At 42.9% G+C, this 19,830-nt stretch overlaps 1 protein-coding gene across 1 annotated transcript in view; it reads left to right on the top strand.

Annotated features, from left to right (window-relative positions):
- The window catches only part of LOC311191151 (melanopsin-like), a gene marked incomplete at both ends in the record, with an annotated part of 28,730 nt that extends 27,934 nt beyond the window's left edge, over positions 1-796 (top strand). Inside the window, one exon of the mRNA XM_084263250.1 lies at positions 407-796. Coding sequence (XP_084119376.1) covers positions 407-796 — 390 coding nt within the window. The remainder of the gene's footprint in view (positions 1-406) is intronic.
- Positions 797-19,830: the final 19,034 nt, after the last annotated feature.

The following is a 19,830-nucleotide window of genomic DNA, read 5'->3' on the forward strand; positions in this document are numbered from 1 at the left end:
ATAGGCAAATAAAGAATACAGTGTGTTTGAGTTTTATCCGAGATGTCTTCCATGAGAGAGAGAGTGACGTATAAATATCCAGTACTTAGACATGTGTTAAAAATGGAAAATATGTTTTTTAAACATAAAAAAGTCAGATATAGGAATGGGCTTTTCTTATTTTTTCTTTTTTTTTTTTTTTTTTTTTGGTCACCTCTGGTATTTGAACATGTCTACTTTTGCTTTGTTTAACATTCTGTTTTCCAAACTGCAGATGTTAACACATCATGTTTTACCCTCTTTCTAGTCAAGTGTTCAGAAAATATGACTGGTGACTCAAATAGTGACTAGCTGTAATGAATTTTAAATACTTATTTCCATAGTCATATGCTGTGTGACAACACCAAAGTGCATATCTCCACTGTAGGCTTCACTCTCCTCCAGCTGTTTGGAGAAGGCTCTTGGGCAGTCAGTCCTACGCAGCTCCCCTGCAACACTCGTGACCAGCTCCCTGAGAACAGCTTCTCTGCCTGTTGGCTTGAATAGCAGCAGTGTCAGCAGAGGAAGAGACTCAGACACTTCACAGATGGTGACTCAAGAAAGGCAAGTTAACGGAGTTCTGGGCTCTATAATTAGCAATGCAGTCCCTCGCATCATCATCATCCCTACCTCGGAGAGCAACCTGTTTCGAGAGGAATTGGAAGAGGAAGACACTGAATTATTTCACTTTTGTGATAAAAAGGGCAATCTGCTGGACTTGGAAGGGCTTAGCTCATCCACGGAGTTCCTTGAAGCTGTTGAAAAATTTCTATCATAAGTTTGTCAAAAGAAAACTTTCCAGTAATTATTTTCTTGGCATCTTCTCCACTTAATTATACCAAATAACCAAAGTCTTGTAGATTAGATCATCAGACTTTTTGTATGTTTATATGGTAGTCACTAGGCAACCTTCAGATTTATCTTTGTCCAGACTGGTTCAGGCATGGAAACAGGCTTTCTTTCAGATTGTGCTGCAGGAAATGAGCAGTGGAAGATCTGGCAGCATGATTGAGTGGCATTGGTCAAGTCAGCTGCCTGATTCATGGGTCCCTGATTTGTAACCACAGATGGAGGTGCTGGCAGAAGGAAAAATGACTGAGTGGGAGTAGGAGAAGCCGCTGAATGTTTCTGCTACCTGCACAGTTGCTTCACAAAGCAGCATTCCTGTTTTGGCAACTCTTTTCTTGTAGGTGACGGAAAACACCTTTAGACCACAGCTTCCACCAGCCCCAGTGGTAACACAGATGGCTAGATGACCTAGATGTTTTGAACTCTCTTTTAATCACATTGTTTTCAGCATTGGTTTGTTTCTTGGGTTTTGGGTTTGTTTTTTTTAAATAGGCAGCTTGCTGAGTATAAATAAACTGGTGGTGTCATTGGGAAGTGATTGCTTGCTTTTGAAGATTAGTGCCAGAAGTCTGGATTTTAACTCAGCATTAGCACAATCACCTGAATGTCAAAATTCAAGATGCTACATGCTAAGATATACACTACTGCCTGTAGAGGTATTTAGAGTACCTCCAGAGTTACAGTCTTGATTAAATATGTATGGATCTTAATGAGCCTGTGATTAAATAATGAATGTTCACAGCTGGCTTGACAAGTCATTGATCACTTGTCTCTTCAGAGGAGGTTCTTCTCCTTGTTTCCTCTAAAATGATCCAGCAGATGTTTTCTCCTACAAGTCATTTACCAGAGGGCTTCAGGGTGAATAATGCATGATCTCTGGGAGAAAACTCCACAGTACTGTGCTGTTTGTTACAGGATGGTCAGTCACATCATTATCTGTGGTTACTGATTGTGTTTATTTTATCTGTGCTTCATGTTAAGGCTCAGGCTTGCAAGACCCTCCTAGCATTTTATTCCTAAATGCATTCTTTGCTTCATTCCTAATTTTCTCTTTTTATAACAAGTTCTCCACATCCTCCCTTTCAGTCTGACTTTCAAATGTAGACAAGTTGAACTGCATTGCTCTCCACATAGTATCAGTATATCTTAGAAAGCAGGCGTTTCTCTGGATAGAGTCATGCAAATATTTGGCCTGGTGAGTGTAGTGGCATTCAGGCATTCAACAAGAGAGCGAGAGTTTATGTTTGTAGTCTCAGCTTATTCCCTTGACTGTAACATAGATTGTGCAGAGACCACTGAGACCATTTCCAAGTTTTGTGTATACACTGGCTGGTCTCAAGAAGTAATTTCTCTTTTTTCTCTTCCCCGATGTAAAAAACAGATGGAAAGATGGAAAGAAGTATTTTTCTTTTAATTATTTTTTTATTACAAAAGAAGATAACACAAACCTTGTTTACAGCTAGCTAGACAGGAACACTGCTGAAGAACAAACTAAAACCCAAAGCAGCACAAGAGAGAGAAGAATGCCTCCAAATTCACAGACCTGAGGCTTTGCAGAGTGTCAGCATGGCAGACCTTTGAGAGGACCAAGACCTTTTCTTTTGGTGTAGGAAAAAAACCTCTGGTGAGTTACAGAGCTGATTGCTGAGACAGGTTGCCTATTGCAATGCTAACGCTCTTACTACTGCTATTGTTTGAGGTGCTCTCCTGTATAGAGACCTTTATCAAGGCTAACATAACTCTTCAACTTGTGCAGAAGAGGGGAAAATGGTGATGGAGCCATGCCATGCATGTGGCTGCCTGCATGCAGCCCTGGTGCTTGGATCTGGGGTCCAGAGCTCAGCCAGAGCAGCACCACACTGCGGTACCCAAGCCAAGGCCATCTGCAATCAGCTCAGTGTTTCCAAAGGCAATTCCTCCCGTTCAAGGAGTGGTGCGGTGAGCAGGCAGCATGGGGCAGCTGACAGGGACTTGGACTGGGATGTCCTCACCTACAGCTCCTCCGTGCCAGGCTTTCATCCAATGCATAGTTTTGGCCACAATGAGTAATAAAATGTTAATTAAATGCAGTGTTCATGGAAAAAAGGGGAGGATTAATCCTAGGCTAAACATACTGTCTTTTTTTGCTGAACCTGTCCTCTCTTATTTGTTTCTCTTTCCTACATTAACTGTGCAGTCAGTGACCTTAGTACTTCTTGCATTTAATATCCTCAGCTGCTCTATCTCCTTTGTTCTCAAGCCAGATGCTGAGAAGCAAGCGTTCTTATAAGCCTTCCAAGTCTTATACCTGACTTTTACTGTTGTAATTACTCTAAATAACAATAAGAAAATTCATTTGGTGTTGCCAGATATAAAAACATGCCCTGGAGCATATGTTGACAGATCTGTACTGGTAAGACTGTAGGCAGGATATTGCTGTAGTTTCTGATGGGATGAACAAAATAAGACCTAAAGTAGCAGACAAGAAACTGCAGAAAAATTTTTGCATTCTACTTGTTAGCCTACAAGAGGACTTTTCAATAATCACTTGCACATGTGCTGGTACTAATAAAGTCTCTCAGAAACCCAGTGGGCTTGAGTTATGTGCAAAGAAGTGTTTTGCTTTTATAGTCTTAATGTAATATACTATTAGTACCATTGCTTCTGATGCTGATGTCAAGATTACTGTTTACTTCAACTGATGTAGGATAGAATGCCAATTAAGATAGCAGTAGAGAGATAAAACAAAATTGTGTGAAACATCAGATAGATTTATTACTTTCACTGTGAGTTTTTTGCAGAAACATCAGTCACAGAGTAAATTGACTACCACTATGCAGAAGAATTTTCATAGAATCATAGAATGCTCTGGGTTGGAAGGGACCTCAAAGACCATCTAGTTCCAACCCCCAGCCATGGGCAGGGACACCCTTCACTAGACCAGGTTGCCCAAAGAAGTTTTACAAACTTCCCTGTTGCCACATTAGAATAGATGGCACGTAAAGATGTATAATACTAACTGTTGCTTCCCATTGCACAAAGGAATGTATTGGTTCACTCAAATGGAATAAAAAATTCTCAGGAGTTAAACAAGTGTCCGTTGTTTGTTTTTCTTATTTAATCATTAACTTCAGGACCCAGGAGGAGGAACAAAGTTGAGTCAAAAATTTGAGACCTGTGTTCTGATCCAGTGAATAGTAAGGTGCATATATAACTTTCTTTACACGGGCAGCTCCTTTCAAGTCATTTAGACTGCTCCTATTCAGCCAAGCACTTGCCTATTTGAGTGCAGAGCATCTAACACTAGAGTTCATGGACTTGGTAAAAATCTGAAGTAACTCAGCAACTTTTGAAATATGATTACTTCAACTGAGTTGTCAGGGATCTGCCAAACAGAATTGAAAAAACTCCAATGAAAGTCAACACAATAGAACTGTGACAGCAGCCTTTAATCTTTCTCTTAAATCTGAACGACAGTTAACCAGCAATTGTTTGTTCCTGCTAAATCCTTGTACAGTATGGTTACAGAGTATATTCCAGTTTTATGAGTAACAGAAAGTTCAGACCACAAGTGTAAGCATTTTCTTTTACCAAGACAATGAATTTATTTTTAGCTAAATCAATGGTTATATAAGATTTAAAATAAGAAGGAAAGAAAAATACTTACTTGAATCTTAATGAATCTTACTGCCTTGAGTTGGTATGAAGCAGGAACTATACACTTTCTTTCAGAAAGCTCATTCAGTTCCCAGATGCCCATGAATTTTCCCTCTTCTGGGAAACATCCCCGAACAAGAAAACCTTTCCAATCTTCCACTGTGCTGTCTGAAAAATGTTTACGTGCCAAGGTGACATGCACAAAACTGGAAAATACTGGCAGATAAACATAATCTTTTTTTTAAATTTCCTTACTCTTCCACCCACCCTCACTTTTACAGTTGCTCTTTACACATCCCCCGTGTTGGGTTATTCTTGCTAACATTTGTCTGTCTCTTTTGCAAATACATGAACGCCATGGAAGCTACTGGGGAGCTCTGTATCATGCAATGTTTTAAGTGTGGACTTCTTTCTTGCGTAGATCAAAATTGACCTTGGTGCTTCAGTAAGTGCATATACTGCAGGATGAGTTTGGACAAGCTGGAAGCAGCTGAGATGTAGCTGTTCCTCTATGTCATCTCAGCACAAGCTGGTGACTATTCCTTGTTTTTCATCACATCCATAACCCCAACAAATACGTCACTGTTCTGACTGCACACCTTGAACAGACAAATATTTAAGTGGAAAGTTTGGCACCGGGATGCTTTTATTGTACCCATCACACTTACCTGTGTATTAACATACACTAGGGCATACTAAGATTTTGGATGTCTGTCTGTATTGTTGCTTTATGATGTGTCTGGGTTGCACTCATGTCTGTGCTCTGGTTGGACATGTCAGTGTTACAGGTGGCAGCAGGACACTCAAAGCTAACTGTAAAATGTCCAAGACAGATGTAAATCCACTGTTATTAATACTCCCCTCTGCCAACAAGGGGATGTATCTTTGTGTTAGCAATCCTTACACAAATACATCATGGAAAATTTTACCAAGAGAAAATTTCTGGTAGAGTCTTATACAAGACACTAAAATTTTTATTCTGAAACCTTTATACACTTTATTTGTAGTTATGTATTGTGTAGTCAGATGTGTTCTGAACCTTAAAGCAAAGCTTCAGAAGATTCCTGTCATCTTCGGGACCTTGTGCTGGACTGCACAAGCAAAAGATATAGGCAACAACACATGAGGCAATAGGCTGCTGTCATCACCAGCGATGCATGGTCCTTAGAGTGATGCACCCTAGCCCTTTCCCTCCATGCCAAGAAGCTGCTCCAATCCCCATGGAACAGTCTGATGTGTGTGCTAGTGAGTGCACGTGAAAGTGGTTCCAGAAATTTATAGGGAACTAAGTGTCAGTAGATTTTCATGGAAGCAGCAGAAGATGCGTCTCTAAAGTTTCTCCTTGCCAAAATTCAGGTTCCTTTCCATTGTAAGCAGGTGGTAAAGCTCTTCAAAGAAACAGATGGATGTATTTAATGTTAACAACTAATTTTCCACGGGCGTGCTCTTGGAAACAAATGATCCCTATATCCTGAGATGGAGGGGGAAAAAGAATAAATTTCAACCCAGAGCAGACTACGAGTGTGGAAAATGTGAGACTGAGCACATTCAATTTTGGTAAGTGTAAAACAAATTAAAACAGCAGCTTGTAGTGGAAATTGTTGAGCCACAAAGAGTGCAACAAAATGGCCAGCTCCATAAAGATTTTAACAAACTGTATCCAAGTAACACACCCAGGTTGTTTTGTCACTCCCCATCTAGGGACAAACCAACAGGAAGGCACATGGAGTCACCAGCAGCCTTGTCACACTTGGGTCACTGTCATCAAACTTGACTGTCTGGGCACCAGCATGTGGAGGAGAGGGGTGAAAAGTTTCTCTTTTGGGGCAAACTGAATTTGCCTTATTAAACCCAGCAGAAAAAGACAGAAGGGGATATGACTGCTATCTTTACACGTGTCTGGAGAGGGAAATCGTCTGTTCAAACGAAGTGTCAATTTTGGCACAGGAGTAAGTTAGCATAAGCTGTCTGAATTAATGTATTCTGAAAATTACATGGTTGGTGGTTTGTTGTGGGGTTTTTTGAGCCCAAGGCATGTGCATTCTGGGAAGACAAAGGAAACAACTGCTTTTTATACTGAGTTTGAGCCTTGTATGAGCTGTGCTGGCCCCCGTGACAGCCATCGCTGGTTCGTCTCAGACACCAGTAGAATAATGATTTTTTTTTTTTTTAAAGTGCAAATACCCACAGAAAGAAATCTTGCTATCAAATGACTAATTTGCTAACAGTTTTCATTAGGCTGGGCTTGTTTTGAGTGTCAGTGCAGGGGTGACTGTCAGGAGAGTGCACAAGGCAGGAGTCCTGATGGAGAAATGCAGCAAATTTCAAATTTCCTGATGATGTACAGCTATGGAGCAAGGAACTGCTTCCAATTTGCCGAGGGGAAAAATTGCCGAGCAACTGTTAGGATCTCTGTCATCTTTTTTGCAAACTTTAGTGGAAAATTTGCCTGTCCCCTAAGGTATTTTGCAATGTGGAAGTAACTTGAGCTTAAGCTGCCTGCAAGGGCCGAGCCTGCACTTTGTTATATTCCCCTCCTTACCGTCACGCTGCCTAAAAAGCCCCGTGCTTTTCTGGGACTGGGATTTCAGCTGGTTTGGCTTTTTCCTTCTGGCCCCAAATTGTATTTACAATCGCAGTGTATCTTAAGACCTTATTTTGCAGCATCGGAAAGTCCAGCAGCAAGTGTTGAACCCCCTGTCAGGCCCCTGGGACTCCAGCTACATGCCTTATCCTCCCAGCCTTTAGTCTACCAGATGTGCTGGCCGCTCTGTGAGGCCAAGGGAAATGGGCAAGTGAAAAGAAATCTTGTGTGGGTTTTTGTGGTTTTACTATCTTGCCTATTTTGGGAGTGACTGGGGTTTTTCTTCCTTTTTTTTCATCCTTTTTTTTTTTTTCTCATGGATGCCTTGGCTCACGTCCTTGCTGGCGTAGGGCGCTCCCTCAGAAAGCCTTTGTTTTTGTGCTGGTCTGGATTCATTTTCCCCACGTGATGATTTTTCCTGGAATAGCTTCTGAGAGCTGCTGAAGGTGCCTGGCAGACAGTCCGTCATGGTTGGGTTGTCTTGCCACACTCCGGTGCTGCTGATGCACCGAGACATTTGCTTTTGGGTGAAGCTCTTCCTGTCCAGCAAGAACTGGCAACCGAGACTTCCAGAAGAAAAACTCCCACAGCATGTTTCCGTTTCGACTGAGGTGCTGTTTCCAAACTTGTGTAAGAAACAGGCTGAAATTGAAAACTGGGAGGGTGGTTTTAGTCACCCCAACAAGTTTTCTGGTTTGAATCTCTCTTCTTCACAGGCCTGTTTCAGAAAAGCCTGTTATGCACTGCTGCAATGTCATCAGTGTTAAAATACTGATAACTCTGATACCATAGACTGCAGAGAAATCGGTGGTTTCAATAACCCAAGGAAAAAAAAGGGACAAAATCAGTCTGCAGCTGGAAATCAATAGGCACGTCAAGGTAAAGGGCAGATAGCAAGTCTTGTCCACTGTGCCCCTAAAGTCAAGGCTCTGGTGGAGACAGGGAGGCTCAAGATGGGTGGCTGTGAACATTCAAACAAGTCGGACTCTAAAACAATCATGGAACTGGATAAAAACCAGAGGACTACCACAGTGAATTTTCGTAAGTCTTGATCTTGTTTGGTCAAAGTTTTGGCTTTTCAGCCTGAACAAACAAACCCATGTTTTTTTTCACTGAAAATTTAATGAAAAAAAATAAAAAAAGAAATCATGGCTGACTCAGATCAAGGGTCAAGTTGACTTAGTAACCTATCTTCTACAGTGACCAGCAACAAGTGTCTAAGAAGAGAAGCAAAATGTTTCCTGCTGTGTACTCCCATACTTCAGCAGTTCTATGTCAGAAATTGTATTTAATAAGCCTTCACAGACTTCCTTTCTTCTGTGGCTCAGCAGAATCGGTTCTGAGACTCATGAAAGCCAAACTACCAAAACATCCCACGGTCTCTGCAGTTTAATTGTGATTTACACAAAACAGAATTCTGTTGCTTCTTTTGAGGCAACACCTGGTAATTGAGTTTGGTGCCCTCCAGTTTTCATTGGGTGCAAGACATCAGATGATTGTTGCAAAGTGGGCACCTTCCCTGTAGCCCCACTTATGCTGCATCATTGCCACAGATGGTCTCCTCTCACAGCTGAGGGGTCCTGCATTGCCTACCCGAACCCAGGAGCTCCATTGCACAGCAGTGCAGGGAGGCTGCTGGATACCACAGGCCAACTGCAAAGCTGATTTGGTTGCTCATCCTGGGAAGAGAGTCTGGGTTATTTGTCCTTGTCCTTGCCTCTGGACACCCTGATCTGGACCTTTGCCCCCTCTTCTCCCCCCGTCAGTGCCCCTGCCCTCTGCCTGTTCTTCCAACAGCATCACTGAGAATCTGGGAAAAAGCCTGAAAAACTTGGAGCGGAAATGTGATGTGCTTGCTGTTAAAGAGTATCTGCAAAATATTTAGACTATTTAAGCAGTTGTCAAGCACTCTGGGGAGTAACTTGTCAACAGGCTGTCTCAAGTTCTTCTGTGAGGGAGGAAAATACAATTATCGTCATTTAACATCAGCAGAGGCTGGGACATAGCATGAGCACGTGTCCAGCTGGTAGTGGCATTATGTCAGTCTCCTCCTGTCCCCAGCCTAAGCCCAGACACCAGACCCTTCACCATCCCTGACTGTATCACATTGTCAAAATCACTGAAAATACTTGTGTCTCAGCTGTAGGTATTACATCAAAAATGCAAACCCAACCTCCACATCCAAATGATACAACAATAGTGATGCTGGATCTCAACTGGGATCCAAATTTTGCCACTTACTATTTCTACCTGTATAATATGATGAATTTTAATGATGGAGTAAAAAGCACAGCTGGAATTGTCACCAAAACATACTCCTAGAACCCACTGATGAAGTAGTAGGCACTGGATTATAGTACCTTCACTCCTTAATTTGGCATACCTCATGGCAGGAATGGAAATTAATATAAAATGGTATTTCTAAGGGCAAGATTTACAAACCTTCTCTCCCAAAGAATATATATTTTTTTAATAAACTTATTGGAGAAAATGTTGCTCACACTCTCTTCTGGCCTACAGGTTATTTTCTTTTTTGCATAGTAACTGAACTTTGTAGTGTCAATGTTACAAAATATTGGCAATGCCAGTGAAAGTCCCAGCATTGTGTGAGTGTGCTGCATGGGATGTCCTGTTAGAAAATCAATATTATGCTTTTATTGTCTTTGAAATGAAGCAGCTGAGGGTGGTATAAGGACAAGGATACACAGCACGTCCTCAGACTGTCCCAGTGAAGCACGAGGAACACTGTGCCCTGCACCCACCCTGCCTCCGCCAACGTGGCATGCCCTGCCAGACCCACTGCTGCAGGCAGGTATCGCCTCCCTTGGGCTCACAGACAGGTGGAGAGGAAAAGCCTTCATCTTTTGGACACAAGAAACAGAAGGTAAGCGGCTATAAGCCCTGGCTGGTTTTCTGCAGCCCAGAGTGGCTGGGAGCATAGCGTGCATGGGCTGGAGGTAGACATCTGCCCAGAGCTGCCATATGGGGAAGCGACGCTTTCCAGGGGCTGCTTCTGGTCCCTTAAGGTCGACTAATAACTCGTGGATGTATTTTCTCTGTCTGTCTGTCTGGTACAGCTTAGGTTGAGGACAGTATTGCTTCAGAATGTGTGACCCTTGTTTGCCTTTGCTGATGGGGCTCACAGGTCTCACCCAAACATAAGCAAGTAAATCAAGCTCTTACAGGCTGGATGGAGAGAAAGGCGGGTGGAGGCGGGGGGGGCAGGGAAGGCTGCTCTATTTTTAGCTGCCTGAGACATGCAGACCTCATGGTAATGGGGGGCAGATAATTACATAATAAGTCATACTAAGATTTGCTATTTAGGTCTCTCTGGCCTCTTCCTTATCTCAAGTGCTGTACTAGCAGTTCCCGTTCTGAATGCCCAGAATCAAAATATAGTGCATTTTCCTGGAATTCATTACATGAAGTAATACCTATCCAACAAGCAGTTTTCTTCGTACGCTGTTCTTCCTGGCTAATGCTTACAGCCAGGTGCTGCTGTGGTGGCTATATTGGTATTCTCAAAACTGCTGCAGCCCCACAAGCAAAACCACGGGGTGAACAGAAAAGGGTCATTAACCATGAGGGCAGGGGGCTTGCTCTTGAGAGGACTGTGAAATATTGCAGTTCTTGCCTCCACCCTGCTGCTGCTACCCCTAATGAGGGAAAGCATTTTACACAAAAAATGCTCCTAAAAAACCCCAAACCTTTTCACTAATAACTTCAGCTTCTGCAGCCTATGTGTCCCGGGTGCTTTCATATTGCTGTGACTCCAGAGGCACCCACTTTCGCCATCATCCGTCAGTCTGCAAAGCCTCCTGGGGCTTCCCTTCCTCAGCAAGAGTATTTCAGGTATTTTTTAAATTCCTCATAACTGATTTAGTGCCTGATCATGCCTGAACCCCTGGCTATGCCTCACTGTGCCCTTCTCTACACAAAGTTCATCATGGGTGTCTCCACACCTACTTCATGACTTTTTTTGCCCGTAAAAAAACTATTTCCCAATTCCACTAGCAGGAAAAGAGGAGAGCCATGGACAATGGAAGTCGTAAGAGCCTTTACTGGCATTATCCAGGGAAAATCCACATACGTTACTGCAACTTGAAGCAGCAATATCTTCTAAAAATATAACCTTTTATTCTCATGCTGTTCTAAAGCACTTAGAGGAAACAGGCACATTAACGAGGCAGTGGCCTGCAGATCCCAGGAATGTCCTGTGCCACATGCCACAGGGGTGCTCTTGGATTTCGGGTGACGCAGAGGCTAAATCCAGCTCCTGGGCACTGCGGTGAATGGAAACACTACTCACCACATTAATAGCGAAGGGCTAAGCTCCAGCCATCTAAACGCAAGCAGTTGCATTGGTAGTTTGGGGGGAACCCAGAAATGCTGATTGCAAAGGTTTCTGTTGTATTACCCATGAACTGTGAGAGATTAAAAAAAAAAAAAAGTGGACAAAAGGTCTGTCTATTTTTATATACCAGAGCGAAAGTGTTAGGTATCTACAGCAACATTTAGTCTGAAGGAAAGTGAAATTGAACCTGAGTGACATAATGAGAAAGTGTCTGGCAAATCCTGGTCCAGAGGAAAAGCCGCAAGGATCATTCATTGCCTTCTAAAATGTGATTGTTAAGATGAATATGGAATGGAACAGAAACCTATGGTATAGCTAAAAGCTATTGTACAGCAGAGGAACCCTGGTTTGGGAGACAGACAGAGGTGTTGGCATTTTAAAGCATGAAATATATGGGCAAAGAAGTGAGAGACAAAATTTTAGTGGTGTGAGCTGGAACTTGGAAGAGTTGCATAGAAAAGACCATCCACCGGGAATAGAGAGGAAAAAGCAACTGAGGAATAAAGGGAGGTAGGCTGAAAACTGGCTAAAACTGGCACAGCAGGGTAACATGGAGAATAATTCACAGGCTTTTTCAGCACCTGAGCCTTTCTTTCAGACACTCTTCTGCTACAATGGCAGGTATTTCGAGTTAACATCAGCAGAGTGATTTCACTCCCCCTTATAATTTGGGGTGGGGAGGGGTCTTCTTGCAAGGAAAGGAATTGAAGAAACAGCTCTGAACCAGGTAATGCCTTTTTTTATTATTATTTCTCTGAGTTCCTATAAGAAACAAATAATGGAATATTTCAGGGTGAACAAAGCAAAATGTGGAAAATGAGAAATCCTTCAGATATGTTGCAAAGAAAGATTCAAAAGAACTGGAAAATTTGAAGGGTCAGATAATGTCATTGCAGGTGGGATCCCTTCAGCAGGCTGTCAGTGTGGTCTTCAGATGCTGCACACATACACGTATGCTCAACTGGTGCAGTAAGAGAGAATTTGTTGGATCCACTGATTTGATCCAGGTGCTCTGTCTGGCTGAGCAGTGGGCTGTAGGTCATTTTGCTGTGGATCAGTGGTTGTTACAGCACTGCTGCTCCTGGCATCCCCTCTGCGATGGCCTAGCGCAGGCAGCAATGGGTGCTTGGAGGTGAAGGAGCCTCTTCTGTTCCCCAGGCATAAATCAGGCTCTGATTTATGCTGTGCCCCATGGTCCTCCTCCCAGCACAGTTTTATCTCCCCAAGGCCCGGCAAAAATGGTGACTAGAGGTTACTGGGCTATTTCCCCAGGAGAAAATCTGCAGTACACATCTGCAGTTGAGTCCATTTTCTGATGTACAAGAGGTATCTGTGAGGCTTCTCAGCTGCTTTTTTAGTGTAGGAGATACTGAAGGAGGTGTAGTGCTTTTTTGAATCTCAGATACTCATAAGGGACAACTGTGAAGCCTGGAAAAAAATCTCTAGCGTAGTATTCTAGCCTTGGTACTTTGTTACACCTGGACATTGTGTATTTATGTCCAGATTAAAAAATGCTTGATGTTTGCTACCAGATGAAAATAAGACAACTGCAATTACTGGAGCTGCAGGTGATAGCTGAATTGAATTTCTGCTGCAGAACAGCTACTACAAGAACTTTTCCTGCAGCTGCAAAAGAAGTACAAAATTGGCTTTTAAGAACATTGTTGCTACCAAGCAGCTTGGGAGAAAGTGATCATATAAGTTATTAAATTCTAAAAACAAGGAAAAATGCCTTTTATTTCGGCTATGGCTTTAAAAGTTTGCCTTTGAAATACTAAGAGTAATGTAAGAAACTACTAGCAGGTAGTAACTGTGAGATGTGCAGGCAAATTAAGCTTTTAATCAAGATGTTCCTTGGTTGTCACGCTCTGCATCCCAGTGACTGATGTGCCTTGCCAAGGCTGTCTTGCCACTTAGGGTGCCAGTACCATATTATTGCTGGCATTAATACATTGTTGCATTCAAACCAATGGGAAGGTTGCTGGCAGTGATGAGGAGGAGACAAAGGACAGATCATAGAATCATAGGGGTTGGAAGGGACCTCGAGAAATCATTGGGTCCAACCCACCTGCCAAAGCAGGTTCTCTAGGACAGGTCGCAATGGTAGGTGTCCACATGGGTCTTGAATATCTCCAGAGAAGGCTACTACACCATCTCCCTGGGCAGCCTGTCCCAGGGCTCTGTCACCCTCACTGTGAAAAAGTTCTTCCGCATGTTGGTGCAGAACTTCCTGTGCTCCAACTTGCAGCCATTGCCCCTTGTCCTGTCCCCACAGACCACTGAAAAGGGGCTGGCCATTCCCCCGAGTCCCATACTTAAGATATTTATAAACATTAATAAGGTCCCCCCTTAGTCTTCTTTTCTCAAGGCTGAAGAGTCCCAGCTCACTCAGCCTATCCTCATAAGGGAGATGCTCCAGACCCTTAATCATCTTCATAGCCCTTCTCTGCACTCTCTCCAGGAGATCCCTGTCTTTTTTATACCAGGGAGCCCAGAACTGGACACGATACTCCAGGTGGGGCCTGACCAGGGCAGAGTAGAGGGGGAGGATCACCTCCTTTGACCTGCTGGCCACACTCCTCCAGATGCACCCCAGGATCCCATTGGCTCTCTTAGGCACCAGGGCACACTGCTGGCTCATGGCCAACCTGTCATTTACCAGGACCCCCAGGTCCTTCTCCGCAGAGCTCCTCTCCAGCAGGTCATCCCCCAGCCTGTACTGATACAAGCAGTTATTCCTTCCCAGGTACAAGACTCTACACTTGCTTTGTTGAACCTCATCTGGTTTCTCCCTGCCCAGCTCTCCAGCCTGTCCAGGTCTCTCTGGATGGCAGCGCAGTGTCCCTGCGTGTCAGCCACCCCTCCCAGCTTTGTATCATCAGTGTACTTGCTGAGGGTGGATGCTATTCCCTCATCAAGGTCGTTGATGAAGATATTAAACAAGACTGGACCCAACACTGATCCCTGGGGAACACCACTAGTCACAGGTCTCCAGCCAGACCCTGCTCCACTGATCACCACTCTCTGAGCTCAGTCTGACAGCCAGTTCTTAACCCACCTCACTGTCCCCTCATCTATCCCATGCTCTCTCAGCTTTGCTATCAGGATGTCATGGGAGACAGTATCAAAGGCCTTGCTGAAGTCAAGGTAGATGACATCCACTGCTCTCCCTCCATCTACCCAGCCTGTCATGAGATCGTAGAAGACTATGAGATTGGTTGAGCACAATCTCCCCTTGGTGAATCCATGCTGAATACTCCTCATGACCTTCTTCTCTTCCAATTGCTTGGAGATGACATCCAGAACAAGCTGTTCCATCACCTTTCTAAGGATAGAAGTGAGGCTGACTGGCCTATAGTTGCTCGGCTCCTCCTTCTTGCCCTTTTTAAAGACCAGAGTGATGAAGGAGATAGACGGAATTCATAAAAAGACAGAAAGGATATTGTGCCACTCTGTCTGCTATCAAGAGCTGATTTTCAGTGCAGTAAAAAAATTCCAATCTGGTCAGTATTGGTAGCCATCTGTCATGCTGCTAGGAGATAATGGATGAGATATCAGCAGGACCTGCTGTAAAAGCAGTAGGTGTAGAAAATGTAACTATTAATAATAGTTACTCATTTTTCCACTGACTGCTTTCAGGGTCTGTTTTTGTAGAGACCGGAGCTCTCCAGTAGTTGTGTTCAGAGATACAAAGGAGTTTATCAAGAGAAAAGCAGTGTGCTAATTGAAGAGCAATCAGTCTTCTAAAAGCAGACATTTTTGAAGTGGTGCTTGTAACTCTACCCCTAGTTGCACGTGCTCTGACCTGTGGGAGAACTGATAGTGGCCATATGCACCCTAAATGTGAAGTGAGCACAAGCAAGGAAAAGCTGACATTAAATTGCTGTTTCTGTGCTGCTCTTTCAGAATGTTGGGTTGGGGTTTTTTTGGTGGGTTTGTTTTTTTTTTTTTAATGATCTATTACTCAAACATATTTCCCAAAAAGAAACAATGTTTCCTTGGGGATTACCAGAGCCCCCTTCTTTCCCATTTTTAACTGAGGATCCAATCTGTTACCTAAAACTGAGAGATGGAGGAACCAGAGGTCAAAATTTGAGTTCAGTTTCCTGTGAGAAAGCAGAGATGAGATTCCTTAAACATGTTAAAGCTTTGCTTTATACGGATTGTTTGTCTCCCAGTTCTCATGAAATACTTCTAAAGGAAGTATGTACATCTTAAAAGCATTCTTCCTTGGTTGCCTTGTTTCCTCACTGAAGGTAACAAAGTCAATTGCATCTATAGCTTGGCAGTTCTCCCTTTTTTCATTTTTCCTTTTGCTGTTTTCCAATGCTTTCCTAAACATAGCCAAATTTTGAAAAGCTGCAGCATAACAAAGCAAAGTGATGGAAAAAATCTCTGGGCCATGTAGCAGACCAAAAGGGGTGAGCAGAAGGAAAGAACACAGCAGATAATCCAGGCTTTTCTGCCTTGATGGAAAACAAACAAAACTGAGAAACCTCTTCAGAACAGGGCTTTCTGCATTCAGGGATGTTTTTGTGCAAAAATGGAATAAAAGAAAAAAAATAATTCCCAGTCCATGAAATCTTAACCCCTTTAGAGTGTGATCAAGAGCAAATTGACATGTCTTAAAAGATGTCCTTGCATGATTCAAGTAGCTGAACTACGCTGCCTGGTTATATTTTTGTGATACATATTTTGCATTGAATACTCAATGGGTAGTTGGCTAATGGGAAAGAAAATGAAGAAGGCATGGGCCAGATTATTAGGGAAAAAATTGGACTGTTTTTTCTTTTTCTTCTGCTGACTTGGTTTCACCAACTTTGGAGTTAATTATGGTTTATGTTGTTATGCAACATATATAGCTGGCAGAGTAGGATTAAGGTAAAAGAACAACAGGCATTTCGACTGTACAGGACAGTTTTGGGAGAGGCAGAGAGCTTAAAATTGTAAAGAGGAAGGCACTGAAATTGTGTCTAAAGGTTGCTTTTCTCTGCAATAAGAGAAAAGCAGCTGCCTGGGAGGGGAGACCCTGGAGCCTCTCCTCTTAGAGAAGGGTTCCAGGGCACCTGGCTGCCAAGGAGGAGCTGTACATTGCCCTGGAGGGAACAACTTCTTTCATTTATATGGTAAATGTAGAAAATCTACACTGAACGTTTCAGTTTTGGTTTGTTCAGCTACGATCAAAAGACAGAGCTTCGCTCATGGGTTGTTAATTGCCGTTGATGGATAAACAAGAAAGAATCTGGCTGAGTTGTTTCTAATTGGGTGGGGTTTCTTTGAGTTCACTTGATCTGGAAATCAGTGAAATGCAATAAATGGAAAGCCAGGAGGTTATCATTCATGGAGCTGCTTTTCTTAGTAGAGCCAGGCTTTAAATCAGCAGGACTGTCAATCCCCTGACACGGACAGGCTGTAAATACTCAGTCATCGCTTCACTCGGGGTGCAAGGGAGAGATGAGAAAGGAATGACCGAAAGCTTTCCCAGAAATCTGCTGCCCTGAGGATTCATTTGTTAGGTAGAGGCTGTGCCAATACGTTGTTCTGCCAGCCTTGCACCTCTATTGAAATGTTGCTGCTGATTTATTCTCAACATCTGCATTCCCACATGTAAATTCTGTATCTTTCTTCATTTGCCTTCAAGATCTATAAACTTAGGCTGAATTTTACAGTTTGCTGTGCACAATAGTGTGTGTCAAAGACAAATTTTCTCTGTCCTCTTTCCAGTTAGTCTGAGTGCTCTTCTCTTAGGTTTTAAAAATATGTTTGGTTTATTGGGTTGGGATTTTGGTGGCTTTTTTGGGGAGGGGGAACTTTGCAAAGCTTTATCCTCTGTCTGTAACTCTGCGGGAGTTAGTCTGGGTACCGGCCTTTTGCAATGCATGTGACTGGTCCTGTTTGTTTGGGCTGGTGTCTGAGGATTAAGAGATTTGGGAAAACTCATTTGCTCTTTCATTCTTTCATGAATCTCTCAGTTGCTTTGGCTGGTTTTCTGCCTGCCTCAAATGGAAACAAAGACGCGTGACTCTCTATGCCGTGCTCCCCGCGGCCAGCAAAACCTTCCACTTGTCCCTTGGCAGGCACCAGCAGGACTCCTGTGTGACAGGCTTGCACATGACCTGGCTTTTTCCTAGCTGCACTTTTGGATTCCATATTGTAATATTGATGCTGAGTGCTTCGCATCAGCTGAAAAAAACCCCAAACCTCCAAACCTTTTTCTGTTATGCTATTGCCCAGCTACTAAATAGGACCTGTATTATACTTTCTGCTGAAAGTGGCCACTGTTTAATTCATTACAGGTACTTCTTCAACCAAGTAAAATATTTCTTTTTTTACAGAAATATTTTATAGAAAATTTTATAAAAGTTTCTATTCTTGGGCATATTATACACTCACAGTTAGAAGTCCATTTCTTTTGCTGAAGATCTGTGGAAACCACTTCTTGCACTTCCAGTTGCTTTTACTGTCAGATGTTATTTAGGGTTTACAGCAAATAGAATCAACCTGGCAGTTGCATGTTACTGTATCTGAGGCTGCGATTTGCTTTTTATGCAAGTGAACTTCCTTGTGCAAACATCCCCTAGAAGAGTCTGTTACCAGGTTGCTGTGAAAGTGACAATGCCTGTAAGTGGTGGGGTTTTGCACTTCGACAGCGGATGAGAAAACCTTGAGGTTTGATCTCCTTCCCTGCTGACATCACGGCAGCAAAGTGTTTTCGGCAGCTGTTACTCATGGATGTAGTAGTGGAAAAGCGAGCCCTTGGGCATAAACTGCAGCTTCCCTCACCGGTGCTCTCCACCCTGGGGCACCCGGGGGAGCCGAGGCCTCTCCGGAAGTCTTCTCAGCTGTGATCTGGGAAAACACTAGGTGTCATCAGTGAGGCTTCTTTTTCCAGCAGCAACATCTGCATTTGAGAACCTACAGCAATGCTGACAGAGTATTTGCCCAGGATCTTGATGCGTTTTTATAGGAAAGCCAGGACGAGTCTCTGAAATCCCTGTCCCAGACAAGTCTAGCCAAGAATTCAGGTTGTCCAGTAAAAACCATGTCAGGATTAGGTTTGACGGTTAAGTGCATAGAAGGCTATATTTTAAAGCCTACTTCTATGGAGAATGAAAACATAATTAAAATACCAAGTGAAATAGAATTTTTCCTTTATTTGTTTTTTAGTTAGCAGTTAAAGCTTATTGAGGACTTGTTTTCATTTTCTTGCTGTTGCTCTTTCTCCTCTCTGCACTAACCTCTCCCTGTGCAGTACTGTGTCCTTAAGATAAAATGGGAATTACCTAGTTGTTCAGAGAAAACATCTTCCGTCATGGATACATGAACTGCAGTGCTGCACCTGCACAGCTCAACCTCTCAGTCCAAGAGGAACTTTCTGTCCCCAAAGAGGGCAGGGAAGTCCCTAAAAACTGCGTTGATTTAAAAAAAAAAATAAAAAAGACCAAACAGCAAACCACATAAAAATTCCAGGGAGAACAAAGACAAATACAGGGAGCTGAAGCTGCCCCAACAATTTTCAAAGAGGTCAAAACTCCTCAGGCAGGGAAGAAAATCTCCTGTTGCCTCTGCTCTGATTTCACTGTCCCCTGCTGAGCCATCAAAACCCCAGAGAACAAAAAGGGCTTTTTTTGAAGTGGCCACATTTCCATTCTAAATAATGACCCTTTCTCTCTTTCTCTCTCTTGGTCATCTCTGGTGCTAAGATTACAAGGATGGAGGTGGCAGCCAGAAAGATACAAACTCCAAAAGGAGAAAATTCATGTTATGTATTTTCGACTTCTTTTTCTAGACATGTATGTGTAGTATTAATGCTAAGTAGAAGAGCTTTTTCAGTACATTTTAGGTAGCTAGGATTTTTATTTCCTTTTTTGGAGATTCACCCTCTGAGCTGCTAGAAATGAGCGAGTTTCATCTGCTTGTGCTCAGGGATTAAACTCGCCACAGATGCTCCAACTCCTCAATTAAATTCTTGCAGGTGTCAGCTGTGGTGGCACTAGAGACTTCCAAATCCTTGCACCCGTGCAGTCCAGCAATAATTTAGGTTCAAAAACCTCTGTAACATCACATTCATGCACTCTGGGACAGAAGAAAACCCTTTTGCCTCCCATAGCTGCTTTGGCAATACCTCAGACCTCCTCTATAAAAGGAGCATCTATAAAACTAAGATCTAAATTTAAGATAAAAATCTAAGCTAGCCTTAATGAAACTAAATCAAAATTAAATCTATGGCCTGGTCCAATTCCCCTTAGCTGCCTGGTGCAAATCCTGGGTTAGACAATAAGGATACACTTGTCAAAAAATAAGAAGCCATTCAGGAAATTACAGTGCAGGAGGAATTAGCTGTAAACAGAGGAGATGGCAGCACCTGTAGGAGAGAATGCTGTCGTAA

Source organism: Gallinula chloropus (genome assembly GCF_964237585.1).
Source record: "Gallinula chloropus genome assembly, chromosome: 4".
In the NCBI taxonomy this organism is placed as follows: Eukaryota; Metazoa; Chordata; class Aves; order Gruiformes; family Rallidae; genus Gallinula; species Gallinula chloropus.